At 46.0% G+C, this 21,157-nt stretch overlaps 1 protein-coding gene across 1 annotated transcript in view; it reads right to left on the bottom strand.

The window, feature by feature from the left end:
- Window positions 1-21,157, bottom strand: part of LOC149348837 (prominin-1-A-like) — a 65,331-nt gene that overhangs the window by 28,667 nt on the left and 15,507 nt on the right. The window contains exons 3-12 of the mRNA XM_089588390.1: window positions 19,237-19,398; window positions 18,307-18,371; window positions 16,714-16,922; window positions 15,211-15,331; window positions 13,846-13,912; window positions 13,023-13,103; window positions 9,598-9,809; window positions 7,106-7,186; window positions 5,346-5,406; window positions 3,131-3,927 (exon numbers count right to left, since the gene is read on the bottom strand). Coding sequence (XP_089444516.1) covers window positions 3,131-3,927; window positions 5,346-5,406; window positions 7,106-7,186; window positions 9,598-9,809; window positions 13,023-13,103; window positions 13,846-13,912; window positions 15,211-15,331; window positions 16,714-16,922; window positions 18,307-18,371; window positions 19,237-19,398 — 1,856 coding nt within the window. The remainder of the gene's footprint in view (window positions 1-3,130; window positions 3,928-5,345; window positions 5,407-7,105; window positions 7,187-9,597; window positions 9,810-13,022; window positions 13,104-13,845; window positions 13,913-15,210; window positions 15,332-16,713; window positions 16,923-18,306; window positions 18,372-19,236; window positions 19,399-21,157) is intronic.

The following is a 21,157-nucleotide window of genomic DNA, read 5'->3' as shown; positions in this document are numbered from 1 at the left end:
GCGTCTTTTTTTTTGTGCTTTGTTGTGTCGCAGCCATAGAGTTTCTTACTATTACCTAGAGGGAAAGCTGGCAAGCCGTCTATGGGAGTTTGCATGGAGACCCCACGTGACCACCTCAGCCACCATGGGCGCTCAAAGCATCATGGGGCGGTGAGCTACTTGTTGCGGAACTAACTTTTGGCCAAAAATTATTAAAAAAATAAAGTTGTTTGATAGCTAAAAACGTCCTAACATTCAATATCTTGTCTAATGATTGCAACAAACGAGCAGAAAAGCATTTAAGTGCAAAGTTTGCCTAAAATAAGACATGACTAGCTTTCCTATTGGCCAAGTGATGAACACTAAAAAAACTAATATTTCGTAATTAACAGGCGCACTTTTAAAAGTAAATATGTTTTAAAAAAAAATGTTGTTGTTTAGATAATTTAAGAGGTTTTTTAATGGCATTTCGGAAGAGTAAAACCTTTTATTGGCGTCGTGTGTCGTCGCGTCTTCACTACTATGGCTTTTGCACACTGCGTTCGCGCGAAAGTCGTCTGCGCACACACGAACTACGTTTTCGGAATGAAACGCCTTAGTACTGCCACTCCGTGTTCCCGAAAAACTACGACTGTGCCGCAACAAGTAGCTCACCACCCCATGATGCTTTGAGCGTCCATGTTAGCTGAAGTGCAGCGCCGCCAGCTTTCCCTCTAGGTAGTAGTAAGAAACTCTATGGTCGCAGCAGTCGCTACGATCGCGGTTATTTACGGCGCCTTTTTTGGTAAATGCGCGCTTTGTCAGCGTGTTTACTGCGCTGCTTGTTGTTGCTGTTTTGTTGCGACTGAGAGAAGGGTGAAAGGAAATTGCAAGGGATTGCCTACTGGCTCAGCCGAGCCACCAGAGGGTGTTGGCCACCACCGCTGCCATGTGCAGATAGAGGAGAGTTAAAAGATCAGAGGAAAGATAAAGAGAAAAGATAAGACGCGCGTCCCAGCAACAACGCCGTCCCCGCGGCCCCTGGCTGAAAAAACAGATAAGCGGGGAGCCGCGCTCTCTTCACCTCCTCCCCACCTCCTCCCCGCGCTGCTTTCGGGTGGATAGCGCGCAGGGCCTGCGCGCCTCGCCTTTGTGTCCTGTCAGCTGACCGAGGATGAAATAATTAAAGTGACAGGCGCTGACAACGACGACGATTTACGATTGTGAGCAGTTGTCCCAAATGCCGAAGTGCACGGTGAAAGAAGCCGCAGAAGCCTTGTCCGTGCGGGAGGACTTCTGTGAACAAATCCCTGACGGCGCGTGTGCCGCGGAGCACCTGGCAGCTGTTAGAGCTATCGTAGTCGCTCAAATTCGCTCGAAAAAGCAGACGGTGATTACAGATTTCCTTGCCAAATAAAGGTATACGTCCTGTTGCGGCAAACATTGTTTTTTGTTGTTCATTCGATAATTCGACATTCGGATAATTCGACAATTTTTCGCGGTCCCGTCAGTGTCGAATTAACGAGTTTTTACTGTAAATAAACGATTTCTTTCTCTTTTTTTTTCTGAATTTGTTTTTTCGGACACCTGTTTATTCGGACATTTCCGCGGTCCCCGTGAGGTCCGAATAAACAGTCGGCGACTATTCCTGTGTCTGAAGTTGCAGCTTCAGTACCCTATTACTCAAGTTCTATGAGAGCAAGGATGATCATTTTACCCTTATTGTATTCCTTGGTGTCAAGAGAACCCAATGGCATACATTTCAGAGAGTTTCCTGCAGCAAATTTTCTTCAAAACTCTCCGCAAAATACTTGCATAAAAAGTGCATAAGTGCTCAAGGAATTGTTTTACATGAAATTAAATGACATATCTAGAATCAGCGCACAAAAATACGTGCCCTGAAAATTTCATAACTATGATTAAATTGATAAAATTTTCTTTTCAAGACCAGTGTCCCCCCCTTAAAGGCCGATTCACACGACGGACCGTTCGCCCGCGGCCCGCGCACTACGTGTGCATACGTCAGCACTTTGAGGGGCGCGCTGTCGGCCGCCATCCATCCATGCATCCAGCGCGCCTCTCAAAGTGCTGACGTATGCACACGTAGTGCGCGGGCCGCGGGCGAACGGTCCGTCGTGTGAATCGGCCTTAAATGACTGAATGATGAAATGATCAGTTGGTTAACTGACAGATTCATTAAACTCATTCAACAATGGACAGAAGAGTAGAACAGGACTTCACGTAGCAAATAATTGGCGGTAACAACACGGATGAAACACCAGTAAATTAGGGCACTACTCACTGAAAGCTGAACACTATGCTAGGCCATGGGCCAAATGGCAGGTCAATTTTTAATCCGGAGAATCATTTCAACCGTGAAAAATGCTTTAATTTGGCTCCAGAAGATTACAGTGCCAGAGCTAAATAGGAAACGACACAGTGCATTTCCTCCCAAATTCTGGTGCAAGAACTGCAACAAGGTGAGTGTGTTAGGGAATCGCCCAAAGCAGTACCACTCTGGAACATATCTGGCAACAAACTCGCAATATGACAAATGCTATTGGCACCAACTACGCAACAACCCAGAGTTCAGGTTGTGTTTTGCCCCTGAATGGGGTATGCCAGGTTAACTGGTATATCCAAAATAAAATAAAAAATAAAAACACACAATTTCGAAAACAGGGAAGGTTTATCTCTTACTAGCTACACCAATGCTGGGGGCATAGTAGTTCTGGTAGTTTAAACCTACATAAACAACAGTGAACAGTGCCGAGATCGGCGAGAAGCAGGCAGCTCTGATTTCAAACACATTGCCGCCAAGTTTCCCCAACAGGCCCCTGCCTCTGGATGGCATGCTGCACCGAGAACACAACGAACCCATACGAAGCCAATGTCAAAGCCACACCACAACTATGTTCCATACTGCTGCCACTAAACTGAGCCGGAAATTATCGTCCGCAGAGCGGAAAAAAAAAAAAAACGCAGCAAACAATGAAGGCGCTCACAGCCGCGTGCGGCCAATTTTGAGTTTGAGGGTCTGCAAGCAAAACCGAGTCACGCCCAACTGTTTTCCTAATCCGAAAACGATAGCAAAGGAGATATGTAAATGTTTCGAGAACACATCATCCCAATCTCCCTTGGACCCTTCAAACAGAGAACTCCAGCCACCCACCTTATCCTTCAAATCTTCAAGATCTCGTGTGTTAATGTTGACGCCTTTGAGCTCCTTGATCTTGTTGCTGATTTCCGGCTGGACGATGCTGTCGACCTTGATGTCGCCGACCATCGCGTCGAACTCCTTCATGCCTTCCTCGATGTCGATGTTGGCGACGTCCCCCTTGCCCCAGAGCCACTCGGCCGAGTCCCTCGCCGCCTGATCTCCGGCTGCCTGGCGCGTCAGGTTCATCACCAGCTCCTTGCCGAGCAGCTGGAACAGGCTGTACGACTTGTTGCGGCACTCGCTGAAGCGCCCCAGGGCCTCCTCGACGGCCGCTTCGCTCAGGTTGAACGGCAACTCCTTGCCGGCCACTCGGAAGGCCACGCCGACCAGCTGCTTCGACTCCGGGCCACCGGGGTTTCGAGCCACGTCGCAGACGCCCCGCTGCCCCGCGATGCCCACGGCCAGGATCACCGTCGACAGGACCATGGGGATGAAGAACGCCAGGATGAAGATGACGGCGCCGGTTGTGAGGCAGCTGCCGCCGGTCTTCCGGTTGCAGGAGCCCTCCCGCGAGCCACAGCCGCCCCAGGTCAGACCCAGGATGTAGCAGGCGAGCACGACCGCGAGCACGCACGCTATGGCGAGAGTGCCGTAGCCGTAGTACGTGATGTACGGACTGGCCTCCTCGAAGCGGCTCTGGATTGGGCTGACATTCAGGGCACCCCCACCCTGGGGAAGGAGCGGCAGGTTGAACTTGCTGCTCATGTCAGCAAGCGTTTGCTCGACATCGTTCAGTTTGGCACGAATTTCTGCAGAAAAAAAGAGAAAAGACAAGGGGTGGGGGAAGAGGCAAGGTGAGGGCAGGCTTTATTATTTAGTGCATTAATGCAAATTGCCACGCTGTGTATATGCTAACAGAACAGAACAAAAGCCGCGTGATTTACAAATACGACGTTGACGTACATACTGAACGAAAGTGTAGCACTATTGAAAAGAATTATGTTGAAAGAAGTTCCTGCGGCAAGAGCCAAATGAGTTGCTCAGATCACTTATCGCCTTTCCACATGTTACCAATCACAGTAACAGGTCAGTTTCAATCAGTGGATAAAGTGTTTTTACAATATCACATCAACAAAACAAGTTCGATCAGCAACATCTGATCAGCAATAATGCTCAGGATAACCAACAATGTTGACACTAGAACTGAACGAGTTAAAAGTAGAAAAGACCTAGCAGTTGCCGGATTAACACACTTATTGAGAGACAAGTCATTTTTATTGACTAAGTCATAGTGATGAAATCTTCAGGGAGCATCTACTTTTGTGTGTCGATTCTAAATTTCTCATTTAATGTCACATAAACAAGTCCTTGTGTACTTAAGTAATATGTTATGAAAGTTTTTTGTCGAGAGCTTTTAAGAAATTTTTCTGCAGAGAACTTGCTAAAAATGCATGCCAGTGGTATATCTTGACATCAAGGAACGCAACAAGGGCAAAATTATCACCCTCTCTATCATAGAACTTGTGCTATAGGGTTTTAAAGTTGCCACTTCAGAAAAGGGGAACAAAAGTGTGCACTACCATTTCTACAGGGCTGAAACATGCCCTCTCTTCCTACACAGCAGAATACAGTCCCCTCGTTGTAGTAAACAGTTACCTCTCACAGTTACTCACTATTTAGGGCACGTCAGAAAAGTCGTTGCAGAAGCTACCCTAGTTAGGGTGCCTGCATCGACAGTGCATGACTGGTGTGCATGATGGTGCTAGGGGAACAGGTTTCCAAGTCTTCGTGCTTGAGCAGTTATCACATGCGGACATTTCACCACAGCCCCATTCTCCACTCTCCACCAGTGGCACGAAGCCTCATGGAAACGTATCTCAACACCTCATCCCGTCCAGCCTCCGAACGTCTCCCCTGCCCTAGCATAAGCAAACACTCGCTCATGACGCTACTGACGAGTGAAACGTCCTCAATTCCTACGAGTGAAACGTCCTCAATTCCTAAGTGTATTTTGTTGCCAGCCGGAGTCACTGACGCAGCAGCAATAAACGCCTTTAGCGTCGGCTTGTGCTCTCCTCTGCTCCCAAAAGCAAGGCCCGGTGTGGTCGGCCTGCGCTCGGTAGCGTTTACAATCACGGATAGGGGTAGGCAGTTTGACCTGTCAGCCGCAAAAAAGTAGAGAAGACGTATTTCCACCCCAAGAACACCCCACAATGAGTTAACTCACTGTCTGTGGCAGTCTTCACTTTGTCCATGATGTCAGCCTTCCTCTTCTCAGTGTCCAATGCCTATGGAGGAAACAAAAAGAACGAAGTTTCCAGTATATACACAACAACCACCAATATGATGAAAGCACTTTAAGTATTTGCAGCTAGCCATGCGGCGCTATTTTTGGCAAGTCTTTGGCCTCGTATTAACATATTTATGCAACAAGCAGAGGCCATATTTTATTGATTCTGTGGAAAAGTACATTCTTACCAATATAATACCATGAAGTGTCATTCAACCAAGATCACATCGTTCTTTAAACGAATTCGATAGTGTGCTGGACCACTACCGTTCCTTATGTTACAAGTTGGGCTGAATTCTGTTGCAACGTCAAGGAATGAAAAACAAGATTTCACACGTTTGTAACAAGCTCCAGACTCAGGAGTAGCACATATCTGAAACTTTGTGTTTTCCAAGTTGAAGCAACCTCAGCTCAAGATCACTTGCAGATTTGTCTGCGTCAATTTCTCTCCCTACACTTCAGATGAATACCGGACACAAAGAGCAAGCTTTTACTAAAAAATTTTACTTCATCGCAATGACGTGCGGACACACACAACTCTTCTGAATTGCTCAAGAGCTGTTCTCGGCTTTGAACTACCGCTTTTAACGTATCAGAAGTAGGGGCGTGAAAACAGGTGAGAATTTCAAACATTCGGCCCAAGAGCAAAGTATTCGATTTGATCTGAATGATTTGTATCCGGCATCTCCAAGTATTCGTCTCGAGCGAATAACGTTTCTGGAACGCTTGCTTCGTTTGGTTTCGGTTTAGCGTACCTCCTCCAGGATGGCAATGTGGCGCATGCATAACCAAAGCCCTCATGGGCACCTGCCAGGCGTATGCGCCGCAGACATGCAAAGAACAATTAGGCGCATTCATTTTGACCTATCAAAGTACGGCAGGCACCCTCGACATCCTCAGCAGCATCCATGCCGTAAATTAATGGCAGTAATCCTACAAGCGTGCACGGACAGCTTGGTGTTATTGCACATGAAAATGGTCTCCCGCCACTTTCCCTAACACCCAACTCATTTTAACAGCGCTAGCTCTCACTCATCACATTTCGAGATTTCATGGGGTCTGCTACCACCCCGAGATCACAGCGCCATCTGTGGCAGCAACTAGAAAACAGCACACCCTGCATTGAGACTTGCAGCGCCATCTGCAATAGCATTGTAGAAACAACCACCTGCCGCGTGCCAATGATGACATAACAGTCCAATATGGTGGACAGAGGTGGAACTATGCGAGTATGACGCCAGGCCAATTCTAGTAAACCAAACAGCTAATGCTCGTTACTTCATCGTCTTCCAGACAGTGGCGGCCTTTTTTTTTTTTTTTCAGCAACAGAAAGATCGCATGCTATTGCTGCTTCGCATTCACGCATCTGAAGCATGCAGTTGGCGCAGCAATGATGAAGGCGGGTCTCCAGGCTTATGTCTGTACTGGCCTTAATTGCAAGTCTTGTGCGTAGTTCTTTGGAAAAAAAAAGGGGGGGGGGGGGGGGGGGGGGGCACGCAAAACCTTTGCACAGCAAAATTGGTCTCAAACGCAGTAGCACTGTTGCCGTCTTGCTCTTCCTTCGTTTTCTATGTTCGTAACCATGTGCGCACTTTCGCTTTGGCAGTGATTTGCGTACTGGTCAGCCCCTAGATCTGAACAGAGAGACTGAAAAAAAAAGTCACCCCACGCACTTTCCGTCAAACCAAAGCACACACCTCGTCAATTTTCTCCTTGAGTTCAGCGGGCTTGATGTCATCGAGTGTCTGCTTGGCGTTTCGGATTTTGTCCAAATTCACCTGAAAGAAAGGACAGGAGCATGACTGACAAAGGTCCAACGACAACTTGGTGAGAGATTTGCACTTTCAATAAATCATAACCAATATCACCGAATTCCATGAATATTTTCTCTTTTGTTTAGTCCTAGTACACTGAATAAATTCATAGCACACTCAACAGTTTTCAAAACAAGGAATTTAAACAAATCTATGCATTTAGGATTTACCCTCCTTGAGCATTAACTAAATCTGGAACAACAGCAATTATTTTGCGCAGTTAGAAGACACTGACTGAACACTGGCGTTCACTGCCAAGCCATCGATACAAGATTAATCAATGTCTGATTAACCTTAAGCCCTTATTTCGATGAGAAAAATAAAAACAAGTGAGCACTGCATTTGAATAAGAAAGCTAGTCGCCTAAAAACTGAAGCAGACTGGTAGCATATTTCAAGAAACAAACAAACAAAAAAAGCACCGCTGGACACTTGTGACCAAATCAGTGGTACTAAAAATAGACTGACCCATTCAACACTGGTGACTGATTAAAAAAAAATTGTTCGGACATCGGATCAAAGTTTTCTTTCACATCACAGTCACATCTTCTTTCATTCACAAGCATTCACTTGTGGCCAGAGACCAGTCATTACAAACGAGTGAATTTTTACACTGCTTTACAAATGCTGCTGCAAGCACGTGGAAAAACATGTCAAGAGCGATATTTGTGCAAGAACAAGCAAGGATCGGTCAGGAGAAAGACGACCACTTACAGCCTTACACTTTTTTTTTTTCCTTTTTTACAACGCCATCAAGTTACCGTTCAGCAACATCATTCAGCAACCTCACCCCCGCAAACGACAACAAGCTGAACGCACTGTAAACATTCCTTGCATCCTCTTCGGCCAAGAATGTCGCACGAAACCTTCGCGCACATTCTACAGCTCCCGGTGTCCGGCGAGAATAATAAAACTCCCCTACGGCTGTACCTTTGTATAAGCTGCCACAAAGTAATTCACGTGTATGTGCACGCACACAACACACACAGTGCTTGCGGACGAGAACCTCAGTCGTCCGCAAATGTATGGTCGACAGAGTCGAGGGGCAGCGGACGGCAAACACCGTGCAAGACCGGAGGAACAACGGCGGACCGTAAAACAGCCATAACTCCCCCGAGATAAGCACAGGAAGACACACACACTACTGCTCTCACCCAACTGTCCCTCCTTTCGCACTCCCACTCCTCAACACCGCAATAAGCCACGGAAGAAGACCATGTTTTTGCACGTCCAATTGACAGATAAGCGCATGTGTGCAGCTACTGTTCAGGCACTCGACAGTATACGGCACAACGGATGTTGGCGGCGTCAAAATTAATCTCGAAAGAAATACATAAAGAGGAGTTGGCAGTAGCTCTTTCGCAATAAAAATAAAACAGCGGGAATTTCCACACTACAAGAACATGCCCCTCCGGTCTCTCTTATTTGGCTAGGGACCACAACTGCTTTATGATACAATGTTCCGTGCCACAACCTCAAATAGACCCAGGTGCTGATGGCAGCCAACTTTTCTCGCAGGTCTTAACTTCTCGAAGTACGCGATGAGGCGCAGAAAAGAAGACAAGCATGCACAACAAGCAGTACTTGGCAAATCCCTGCGCTCTGTCCTTCGTTAATCGTGACGAGCAGCAAGGATTTAAGAAAAAAAATACCATAAAATAACATGAAGTAAACTGCAAGGACTTACGAGACTGGTGCAGGAAAAAAAAACTGCCCGAAATAGGGATTTTTCTGGGTGTAAGTAAAACAATTTTTCGCTGCGGCACGGAACATTACTCACTGCATGAAAACCATTGCAGTGCACACCTCCATTATAGAGCTGTACAGTGCGGAAATTCAGAATTTCTACAGGCGTCGCGGTTCATGAATTTCACAACATCTAATTTCTTCAAGAGCAGTTACAATAACCCTATATTTCACCTCTCAAGTCGTTCGCAGCAGTGTAAAAGGTAGAGGTCTCTCATCCAATCAGGGTCAAGGAAAACAACAAACAGTCCCCGAAATATTTGAGCAGTGTTGCGACCATTCTTCAAAATATTATTTCAGTAACTGAAAAGGTAGTTTGGGATGGGATTTCAAAAGTGCCACGAGCATTTCGTTTACTGGTTAAAGTAGCACAGAAAGTCGGCACGAACACTGCACTGGGCAGGAAAACATGGCATCTGCCAAGTCGGTCGAGTCTGGGCACTGGTGCTCTTTCCTTCCCAGAGATGGAGCCACCAGTTGCAGTGAGGGGCACGAAGGAACACATTTCGCAGCGCATGCCGTTCTCACTGGTCCAGATCGGTGCAGCCTTCACAATGCTGCAAATGACTTGCGATATGAAGTACACGCTTCATACCCAACCCACTTCCTTTAAATGGGGGAAGTACGTACGGACACAGATGCGAAGTCCAGGCCTTTCTTCTGTTCGTCGATTTTATTGCAGACCGTAGGGTCAGGGGGTGGATTGTCCTTGCATTTTTTGTATGCCTCGTCAACGGAATGTTTGATACTGGTGATGGATTTTTCAATCTTGTCCACGACATTTTTTACTTCCTCTGCCGAGGTGGCGATCTTGTTGACCTCGGAGCTCAGGTTCACAACATCTGTGAATACAGAAAGGTCAGTCAAGGGGCAAGAAAGACTGATTACAAACTGAAGTTGGCCTCTGTCGCTAGACTAGATTACTGCGTTTGGAAGTGCCAAAAAATGAAATACGTGCATCGCAGACACTAGCTGTTTTCACCAGCCAACTGCGATGACAATTAAAAACAATTTTTTCTACCACGGATCTTGGAGGCAACCACACCAGCATTCACTTTCATCGCTGATCCCCAAGTCCCCTTTTTTACCGACTTCGCGAGTTTGAATCAAGTGACATAGAAAAAAAAACAAACAAATGTTCCGCTTTTGGATGCAATCTTCTAAGCAATCAATGCTTCTTTTCCTGTCAGATAAACATCAGCATAGCCCTCAAACATTTGATTTTCGCTACAGAGAACTGGCACTGAATTACGAAATGAACACAATCTCAAACCAGTCACAAAACGGTTAAGAAGCCCCATTCCTATTGGCCGGCATGGACTGGCAGACATATCAACCGATAGGAGCGCTGCTAATTGATCCATTTGCAACAGGTTTGTGATTTGGTTGTTCCGTAATTCGGCCCCTGGATGGGGTTGTAGTGTCCCTTTGAGCAAGCACAGTCTGCGAGTGCTAAGTGCGGAGGATATTTGAAGAAGGGGGACGCACTGGAAACAAACTGCCCAGCCTCTACACCACGGCAGCGAAGGAACGCTTGGCACATTTCTAGTTAAGAAGATGTCACGCTACTGGTATATGTGGCCAGGTAATGTGAACGCCAAACCACATGTAAAGGGGGCACATACATAAGCCCCCGTGCAATCTTGCTTTTGCTTTACCAGTGCGTAGCAGAGAAAACGTACACCAATTCAAACGTACACCAACACTGTTCCCACTTCGAGTTATTGATCAATTCGCTCTCGCCCTACCATAAGCTTGCCGTCCCGGTTAGCTCAATTGGTAGAGCTACTGCTCCGGTGAACCGGTGGTTCCGGGTTCGAACCCCGGACCAGGACGAATCTTTCTTTAACTGCGAAGTTTCTGAGAAAGCTGTATAGCTTTCCTTTGTAACCGTATGGCTGCGCTTGGGTGGACGTCAATGAGTAATTACTCCCTTATTAGAATCTACTCCACCTTGGGGGATTACCCTAAACATTTGACCAACACCAATTCGACTGCAACAGCTGTACAGTAGGCTTACTTCGGAATTAGCAGATAGCCATCAATGATGGTGAGAGTGTCTGAGCTAGCTTAAATTTGACAACGCATTGTAAAAAAATGCGACTGTCACCCTGCATTGCAGACACTATTCATAAAATTATCAGGCTATTTATATTACAGTCGAACCTCGATGTAACGAACCTCAATGTAACGAAATTCGTGATGTAACGCATTTTTTTCATTTCCCAATCACTTCCCCATTGAAAACCATGTATTTTTTTCGCGATTTAACGAAGTAATTTTGCTCCGCACTTTCGATGTAACGAAGTCCTTGCGCATCGCATGCATGTGCCAGGAGCTACCTTGACAATCGAATGAGAGCTAAAATTTTAGCAGAGACGAAACGCAGTTTGTATTTGCCCTTTTACGCGCCAATTTTGCCGGCAGTGTGGGAATCTGCGAGAACGTACCGCTGCGCCATCTGTCGTGCGCATACAAAGCCCGCGGCATGGAAGTTTCAAGACGCGCCGCGCCATGACGCCACTGGCGAGCTGTAGACTCTGAACGTGAAGGCACAAACCGGAATTTTCTTGCAGCGTCCGTTCGTTTTTTTTTTTTTTTTGCGTGCGATGTCCTCATAGACAACAACAAAAAAAAGTCTTCAGTGTTGACAAACTCGTGGAGCTAGTGTGGTCGTACCTTTAAAACGGGTGAGCGGCGAAAAAAAAAAAAACGTGCCCTGGCAGAGGAGGCGAGTGGCGAAGGGGGTAGAGGGGAGGCGTGGCGTGGGAGGCGCGCGCGGTGCATTCTGGGTGGGCGGCTTCGGCGCGCTCTCGGCGTGGCCCGTGCGAAATGCAGCCGGCTGCATTCCGCGCCAGGCGCCGTCAGAGCGCGCCGGTAGCCGCCGAACACGCTGGCGATCGGGCGCCGCTGTTTCGCGGACGTGATGTCGCCCTGCCGCACGCGCACGCGCTACGTCGGAGTATAACCGCGCCGGCGTGAGCGATGCGAACATTTTTCTTTATTTTTCTCTGATGCGTCCCCGGCTGCAAATGTTCAATGCTGATGATGATGATACCAGTAGCGACATCTTGTGGCGGCTTTCAGTACTAGGCGCTGCGCTCGTTCTTTTGCTATGCGCACACGGAGAAAAATGATGCCGTCGCGGTGTTTGCTATCGCTCATTATGCTCCTGATGTAGAAAAAAACATCCGGTGCCCTTGTTAGCGATACTATTACTCGATTTTCTTGCGTATTTCCTCAATAAGTGATTTACAAGTTCCCATCAACAAGCAGTGTTCCTGAACCAGTTATACTTTATTTTGACAGCTGAAACATGGGAACCTCGACGTAACGAAATTCGCGATGTAACGAAATTTTCGGCTCCAAGTAGGACTTCGTTATATCGAGGTTCAACTGTATATGACAAGGCGAAAATTGCATCAGCCGGCCACCTGCAACATTAATACATCAAGAGGCTGGGTATCTAAATCGGGGCTGTAGCCAGCAGTCTTCACACTATGCGGAATCTTCATGTCAGTTCCTTGCTTGCTTGTATATTTTCTGCGTTCGCTGTTACTTTGCAAAGCTATGTACTCCCTGTCTGAATAACATACAGTTAAGCGTTCAGTGCCTCCCTTATCTATCCTAGCTCCGTGCCCGTGTTTACACCATTTGTTGCCTCGTTGTGACAAGCATGAACACTTTACGGTGGGCAACTCAGTGCCATCTAGTGTGCCACAAATAAACACAGCCGAGCCGTATCTCATGTTGCTGCTATGCTTCTACCAGAACTCTTGCAGCAATGTTGCTCCAAGGGCCAACCATGGGCCAACCAACCATGCACGTTGAGCTTCTACACCACCGGCAAGCAGTCACATGCCTCTACTTGGAAACTCGGAATGACATGATGTCCCCCGGGAAGAGCCCAACGAGATTTGCAATTTCACACTGAACATTGCTTTGGATTCGTAAAGCAGTTTCCAAAGTGTGGCGGAACACTGTGTGTCTGAGCACTCTGCATCCAGAAAGAAGAGCGCAAGCAAGCACAAGAGGACAGACGAAGGGAGACTCACTTTCAGCCACATCCTTGAGCTTGAAGGCTGGCGATGCGGTGATGATCTTGGCAACATCATCGCCGACCTGAAGCGTGCAAACTGGGGGGGGGTGACACAAATGACATTTTCAGTCTATTAGCTGCCACGGAGCGATAAAATCCAAAGCACTAGGTGAACTCTAGCCAGGGCCAGCGGAGTACTGTTTAGAACTCAGATCTTTCGAGCGTACCGAAAAGATCTTTCGAGCGTACGGAAAAAATGACAAACTAAATTCTTGAACTTCTGCGTACGAAAAACTGTCATGACAAGTAAACGAACACACAGCTGAATCATCGGAGAGATGTGCTTTCACATTACAGCTACTATTACATACTACTATACATATACTACTATTATTTATTTATTTATTTATTTATACATACTGCAGCCCTATTGGGCTATTGCAGGGGTGGGTGTGAACTACAATGTAGGAAAACAGGGAGCACAACAATGGCAAACATCCGAAACAGTACGAGTGAAAACAAGAAAAACGGAAAAACTATTCAATAGCCACTAAACACAGCTCTAAAGGAAGAGAGCGAGTGGAACCGGGTAAACAATTCCAATATTCGATTGCACGCGGAAAAAAACTGTATTTAAAAGTGTCCGTGCGGGCAAAATAAGGCGTGATGTTTAGGCTGTGGTGACTTCTAGTTTTAGATGGTATAGCAGATAGTATATACAAAAAAAAAGCCTCAAGAGCACGAATCTCCAGGACTGCACGGAATGCAAGCAACATATTGAGAAAAGCGTGGCCGCACAAAATATGTTGCTACAAGACAGCGAAAGCCATGGGGCTCACCGTTCAGCCTCTGCTCGAACTCATCTTTGAACTCTCCATAGTTCTTCACAAGCAAGTGGTCCACTTCCTGCAAAGAAAAGAATCCGCATTAATTTCTCGAAAGTCCCACAGGCTGCGAAATGCAGCCACACTGATCCAGCAAAGCGGGCCTTGATTTGAATTTCGTTTAAACCACTCAGATGCTGCGACGTTTGCTCTTCAGCCAACATACGTGCAGAATAAGCAACCTTGATCAGCTTAAATAATAACACTGCTTTTAAGCAAGGCCTCTTCCGAAAATGACCCATTGCTCACCAACTGCAGTACTCCAGATGATGATGATGATAATAATAATAATAATAATAATAATAATAATTTTATTGCCACACCACCTTGTGATACACACAAACTTCGGCGTGTCAAAGCCAAGTGGAGGCTTGCAGGACTATGCCCGGCAACATTGGCGAGTGAAAATTAAAAACAATAAAAATATAACAACTACACATACACTGAAGTGCAAATACTGAAGAAAATACACAGTATAAAAAAAAAATCTGTAGAAATCATTTGGCCTTTTCAAGACAACACAAATTCTAGCATCCGTTTTTATGTTCGCTTTGGAAGTAGCGGAGAATACATGACCAGGAAGACTATTAAATACTGTAGGGACATATACACCTTTTCTTGCTTTGCCATATCTGGTTTAGTATTTAAGAACAGTGTAGCGCTGACCTTTACATCAGCACTACATATTATTATTATTATTATTATTATTATTATTATTAATAATAATAATAATAATAATTTATTAGTGTTATAGGCATGCATTTTCCTACTCTATAACAGGATGCCTTCCACTATGCCCTCAGTAACTGCATGCTCGAATGGCCTTTATTGAACTTTTTTTCCCACACTCATCAGCACATGTCATTAGTGGCCTTACAATCCTTTTAGCGCTGCAATATTTCTTAGTGCTGCTAATATTTTTTTTTTTTTAAGTAGTCGCACACAGTGCCAAAGGATGCTGACATCTCCTTTAATACACATCTAAACAAGGAAGCAAGGATACAAACGTCAAAAATATCCCAGAAATATAACATAGCAAAGCGACAGGAGCTTAAATATTTACACAAACATCAAAGCATAACACAGCAGAAAACTGCATACAGTGCTAATTACTACCAATTCATAACAGTTTTTTAATTCTTGAGCGATGTCCATTTCTACAGTCCCTGTGCCTTCTATACATAACTTTATACAGTTGGTGGTTAGTACCCTGTACTTCTAAAAGGCAATTTTGAAAGTACGATGGCGCTAACCAAAGGTACAGTGCTCGCAAGTGTAAAGCACACAGAAAGTTGCGGCTAGGGAGGACCACGCACTTACATCTTTGGTCTTGTTCACGATGAGAACTACGTCGTGCGCAGAGTTGCCAAGACTATCCGGAAACTTCATCACTGCTGCCGGAACATACGCATTCGTCACAAATGCACACACCACAGCGAAGCTGAAACGAGAGAGAGCACGGAGGAGACTCAGCAAAGAATGGCCAACGGCAGGGAAACCAGAATTACCATTGCCCACTGCAGCACAAAGGGCCCTCTCAATGGAGCCCAATTACAATGGGCCCTTGTTAACCTGAACTCGCTTAATTTGACCCATAAGTTGATGCTTTGGTCCCATAAGCATATTAAGTGCATTACTGAAGAGGCTTCCCTTAGTTTGAATTCAGCACAATTAGAAAAAAAAAAATTTGTCCCCTGAGCAACTGTAGTACGCAACTACAGTGGAGCCCGCTTATAACTAACCTGACGGTCACGCGGATTGTCTTCGCTGTATCTGAAGTTTACAGTAAGTAGACTTGCCCTATTACCGTCAAGAAATATAGTTAAACAAAAGTGGCGTTTATTTCTTTAAGAAGTACAGTCTTTGTCAAAAGTAACCAGGCTCCATGGTTTGCTTCTCATCCGTATAGTAGAGCCCTCACGGCTTCCCTAAAGATCAAAAAGTTCTTTGAACATAAGGACAGGGGTTCTGCTTACCATACAGGGATATGAGCTTGAGGGCTGGCATAATAGCTTTAATATACGACTGAGAAGGAAAACGTGCAGCCTGGTTACTTTTGACAAAGACTGTACCTCTGAACCGCTTTTCTTCCTTCAAGACAGACCCTATCAAGCCACGCCAAGGTCATGGGACCTAGGATTTGGTCACGTGACCAGCTCATTTTTCGACCAAAATGGGTTGCGCGAGGCCGAGCAGAATCTTGGGCCCCAGGCAGACCATGCCACCCCAGCTGACTTTTCGCTCAACGACGCCACCACCACCGGATTTTCTGCACAACAGGAGCCTTAAGCCTCTCGCTTGTGAAAAATGCCCCAAATCCCGTCGGCTTTGTGCAATCATGCTTCAAGTGCAGCAAAGCAAAGTGGTCTGTGGGGCTTGAAATAAGGGAGCAATTACTCATTAGGATCCACCCAAGCACAGCCGTACGGCCACAAAGAAAAGCTGTATGGCGTCCACCGAAACGTCATAATCGAAGAAAAATTTGCGCTGGACTGAGATAATGTACCCAGGACCACTGCCTACTTGAGGCAGTCGCTCTAGGAACTAAGCTGACACAGCTTGCAGACAGCACGGTGAGGCTGAACTGATCAACAGCTCGAAATGCAAACAGTGTTCAGAGGAACCCAAGCAACCCAATGTGTTCCCAAGAGGAACCCAAGAGGAACCCAATGTGTTCAGAGGAACCCAAGCAAAGGTGGAGTAGGTTTGAAATGAGTAACTACTCCTTAGCACCCACCCACAGATGCCAGCCCTAACACAGCACAGCGTTTTTGTACAGCGAGCATCTTGCCGCAGAAGGGAGAGATAGGAGCAGCGGCTCACAGCAGCACGACGGCGAGCAGAAAGAGGACGACGCCCCGCCAGCCGCGGCTGGCCGCGTCCCCCTTCTTCTCGGGCACGTTGTCGGCTCCCCCGCATCGCTTGCAGCAGCAGCGGCAACACAGGACCAGCACGCCGACGAGTGGCACGACCAGGGCGAGGGCCAACCCAATGCCCAGGAGGATGACCACGCCCTTGAACATCGGGGTGAACTGCACAGTAGAACACAGGCGGCCACCCCACAGGTCAATGAGGTACAGAGGTTCACTCTGTACTTCTTTGCATTCTCAAAAGAGCGACAACTGTCGCAAACAGGGGTTCTCAATCTTTTCCGCCTCGAGAGAACCCAGCAGCTTTCAAAAGTTGCTGAGGAGCCTCGCTTGCCGAAATGAACATACTTGTAAAATCAGAGCCCCTAAAAAAATTGCCAAATTCAATTAATGAAATGCTGTATGGGGAAAAGGGCTACTATTAATGAAATGCTGTATGGGGAAAAGGGCTACTATGAGCAATTACCGTACAGTAATTAAGCATTTAAAGCACTTAAAGTGAACAAGCGAGACATTTGAAATTTGAGTAGGTAGTGAAATGATTATAAACAAGACGACAGCAGACCTCTTGCAATTGATAACCTCTCAAACTGCAATCACGTATTGCAAATTAAGACGGCAGGTTTGTCCACTCCCCATGTACAATTTACAAAGCTACACAAGAGCGCCGGAATAAAATGTCAAGGTTTTGGTTTGGTTTAGGGAGTTTAACGTTCCAAAGCGATTCAACCTAAGAGAGACGCCGTAGTGGAGGACTCCGGAAATTTCAACCACCTGGGGTTCTTTAACGTGCACTGACATCGCACAGTACACGGGCCTCTAGAATTTCTCCTCCAAAGAACTTCAACCGCCGCGGCCAGGATCGAACCCGCATCTTTCGGGTCAGCAGCCGAGCACCGTAACCACTGAGCCACCGCAGTGGTCAAGGTTTTCAAATTTCGCTAAAAAAACAGCAACTCTAACTAACATGAGGCCTCAACAGCAATGCCATGAGTCTGTAAGTCACTAGAACTTAGCTTTTCTCTCAAAAACAAGAGCAATTCCATCCAGAAAACAAAGAAACTGCATAAGAAAACCATATTCTCATTTTCTAAGGATTTCGAAAAGAAAAGAGCTCGACCCAAGCTAAAGCTTTCTCCTGAATTAGAACTCAACGTGCACGCAAAGCACACCATTTAGAACTACCAATAATCCCACCCCCTGCACTCACAAAGAGTATGCAGACAGAACAATAGTTCGTGCACGGTTTCCAGCAACTTTATTAGGAATTTCTGCAAAATAGAAATAATTTTTTTTACAGTTCCTCGTGAACTAGATACAGATGTAGACTTAACTGCTTCAACCAAGCATTCTCTTGTTTGTTTCCAGAAAGAGTTGCTCTCTATAATGTGTGTGTTAAGGTAAAAAAAAAAAAAAGCATTTTTATGCTACTCTTGCAACCTGTGTCACCACATATGTTCAGTACCAACACTAGCTATATCTCTGCCCAAAGTATGGCCACTGCAGATGCGGGAATGAAGTGGACAGAAGAACTAAAAGCACCCACCTCTCGCCAACGGTTCCAGAACACGAAAACAGGATCCTTGAATAGCTGGTCATCTTTCAGCAGTTCTGAAAGCAGGAATAGATACAAGGGTAAACAAAGCACTGTGGGGCCACATTCTCAATAAAATCACAACAAGGTACAAGTCGCCTACCATGAGCCCAAGTGGGGCAATGAAGAACTAACAAACCATATCAGTTTAACTACATCCAAACTGACATGCATACCAGAGGCAAGCAACTCCATCACGAATGCATTGATCATGAATGCATTGATCATTAAGCTCTTGTGCAGTATGGGCCTGCAGTTTCTTAAGATGACTGAAAACTGTTTGCAGTGGAAACAGGACAAGGCCACTGGTTACCTATTCCTAAAGGAGATCTTTTTACACATTGAATTCACTCTCACACACACACACACACACACACACACACACACACACACACACGCACGCACGCACGCGCGCGCGCACACACACACACACACACACACACACAAACAAACTGAAATAGGTCATAGGGGCGGTAGTGAAGAGAACTTTTTTTTTTCAGGGGCTTAGTGCCATTCTCCAGAAAAACTGTTTACAACTGCAAATAGAACAATGCACAAATTAGAAGAGTCAAAATCCCCTAGAAACACCATGATTCCAGTAAACAAAAGGCACCAAAGTTAGCTCAAAAGCAGCAATATTTTTTATGCAATAAAAATATCTGCAAAATGAGATCCCGAGCACCCCTGATAGTCGGCCCAATATTGGAAATGTATTGGCAAAGGCCGTTCCTACAGTGGCCCGGAGTGAAACCATCCATTTGCAATATTGGGCCAATTACCTGTGCTGCTCGGGATACGTCATCATGTGAAGCTTTCCTTGAGCACTAAAGCCAGACTCATTTTCCCAACGGGCGCGAAGGACATTTAACAGAAGCCATTCACCTTCAGGCACTCCTGGACTGGCAACCAGACCGGCAAAGTGAGTCACTATGCTGTAGAGGTGGTCCATGCCACTCGCCTCCGGAACCCGGACTGACCGGATGTCGTAGCTGCTCGGATCCACCGACGTGAAGTTGATGTCCGCCGGACTGAGGCATCCTGGGGCTTGATACAGACAGAGACAGTGAGAAAATGGACTGCTGGAGCGAGCGCATATGACACCAGGTTTGTTGCCCAACATTTACACCAGTAGCTGAGATGCTACTGTGGCTGCAGCAAGCCTTGAGCAACTCTCACAGAAGAGAGATAACACCGCTCGCATGAGCCGCCAAGTCCTTCACGTGTATGAGCTATCCATAAAAAGTGAAATACTGACATGAAAGGCGATGTTTAGAGAACCTCAAGGAATCGGCTGTTCACTCACAAATTACATAGACAGTGTGCAAAATGTGCCGGCGTTTTAAGTCGGTCCGATCCCCGTTCGGTAAAAGCCTGTTATGTATAGTATGTGAACTTCATACGCATATAGTCAAAACTTAATTTACCAAAAGCTTTCTTAGCAGGTCTCGACGCTTAAAGGAGGCAATTTAAAAAAAAAGGAAGGGGAAAGCAGAAAGTGTCCCACATCTCGTTCAACCTTCAGGGCCAACTCCAGGAAATTTTCGGACATTGAGCTGCTGTTCATTTTACATCCGTCGGACTTCTCTGTCTTAGGTGCAATGAACCAGTTTTCAAAATAATGGCCAAATCTATTTTAAAACAGCAAAACACAGGACACTGATATTGCCGCGAATCTTTGTAGCGTTTGTTTGTAGTGTTTGTTTGTTCATGCTTCAAGGCTGCCGACACGCCGCTTTATCGCTTCGTTTGTGACGCAAAGACGCGCCTAGATTTATCTCGATTGATCGCATCCAGGCAAAGCCGATTCTACTTTGTGCCAGAATGTTCTAGTAAATTTCCACGCTTTATCTCGAAGGTTCGCTATCAGCTTTAAAAAGAGCACGGCCGACAGCGGCGGGCATTCTGTTCGACGACCGCCGAGCACGCTAGTTGCTACGCCGCCGCCGAGTGATTCAGTTCTTTGCGGGCGCAAGTCAGCCCGAATGAAGAGTTCTGTTTCGAAGACATCCTCGCTGTTTTCCTGTTCGCTGGACTGCAGTCCCCACTACGTGACAATATAAAAAAACTGGACTTTGACTGACGTATGATGTTATGAAAATGAACACCAAATGGCGGCACGGGCTATACCGGTCAAACCCTCACGCATGCATATAAGCGAATACCCTATGCACACAATTCCCGAGAGGACCAAACTTAAGCTCATCACTTTCTCATTCAGCAAAAGCAAGGTGAACATATATGGGTAGATGATTCGCAACATCACAAACGTGCAATTTCCTGCATAGATTTTCCAAAGTAACGACACAAAACGGGAAACTTAATAATCCATTACTGCACCGCATTACACCGCAGTGCTGCAAAGTCTAGCAAAAAAAAAACAACAACTGGAAAGTAAGCTCAACCGGCAGTAAAAGCACCATTAAAATGTGTGAAACTCAGAAAGCCCCCACAGTTGCCTTTGAAGAAATTCACACTTGAGCATATGATGCAAGTAAACAAGATACAAACCGAACAAACAACAAACAAAAATTATCCCAGCAGCACTGGTCGCACAAATCCTTCAATGTGGCAAGGGCAAATACACTCATATACTAGGCATCAGTTTGGTCATTACACTAGTTGCACCTAATTGTGTGAACATGACATCCACTTATTTTCATTTTCATTCATCAAAACTGCGCTCACGATGCAATTGGATAGACTGAAGCAAGGTGATATGATGATTATGATGTTAAGGCACAGTTTCAAATGTGACCAAAGAGCTCCATGGCACATGGATTTTCTTCTTCTACTCATGGTGGGG

The sequence above is a fragment of the Amblyomma mixtum genome, chromosome 4 (assembly GCF_055824585.1).
Source record: "Amblyomma mixtum isolate Tamu chromosome 4, ASM5582458v1, whole genome shotgun sequence".
Classification (NCBI taxonomy): Eukaryota; Metazoa; Arthropoda; class Arachnida; order Ixodida; family Ixodidae; genus Amblyomma; species Amblyomma mixtum.
This window is presented reverse-complemented; position numbering and strand designations above follow the sequence as displayed.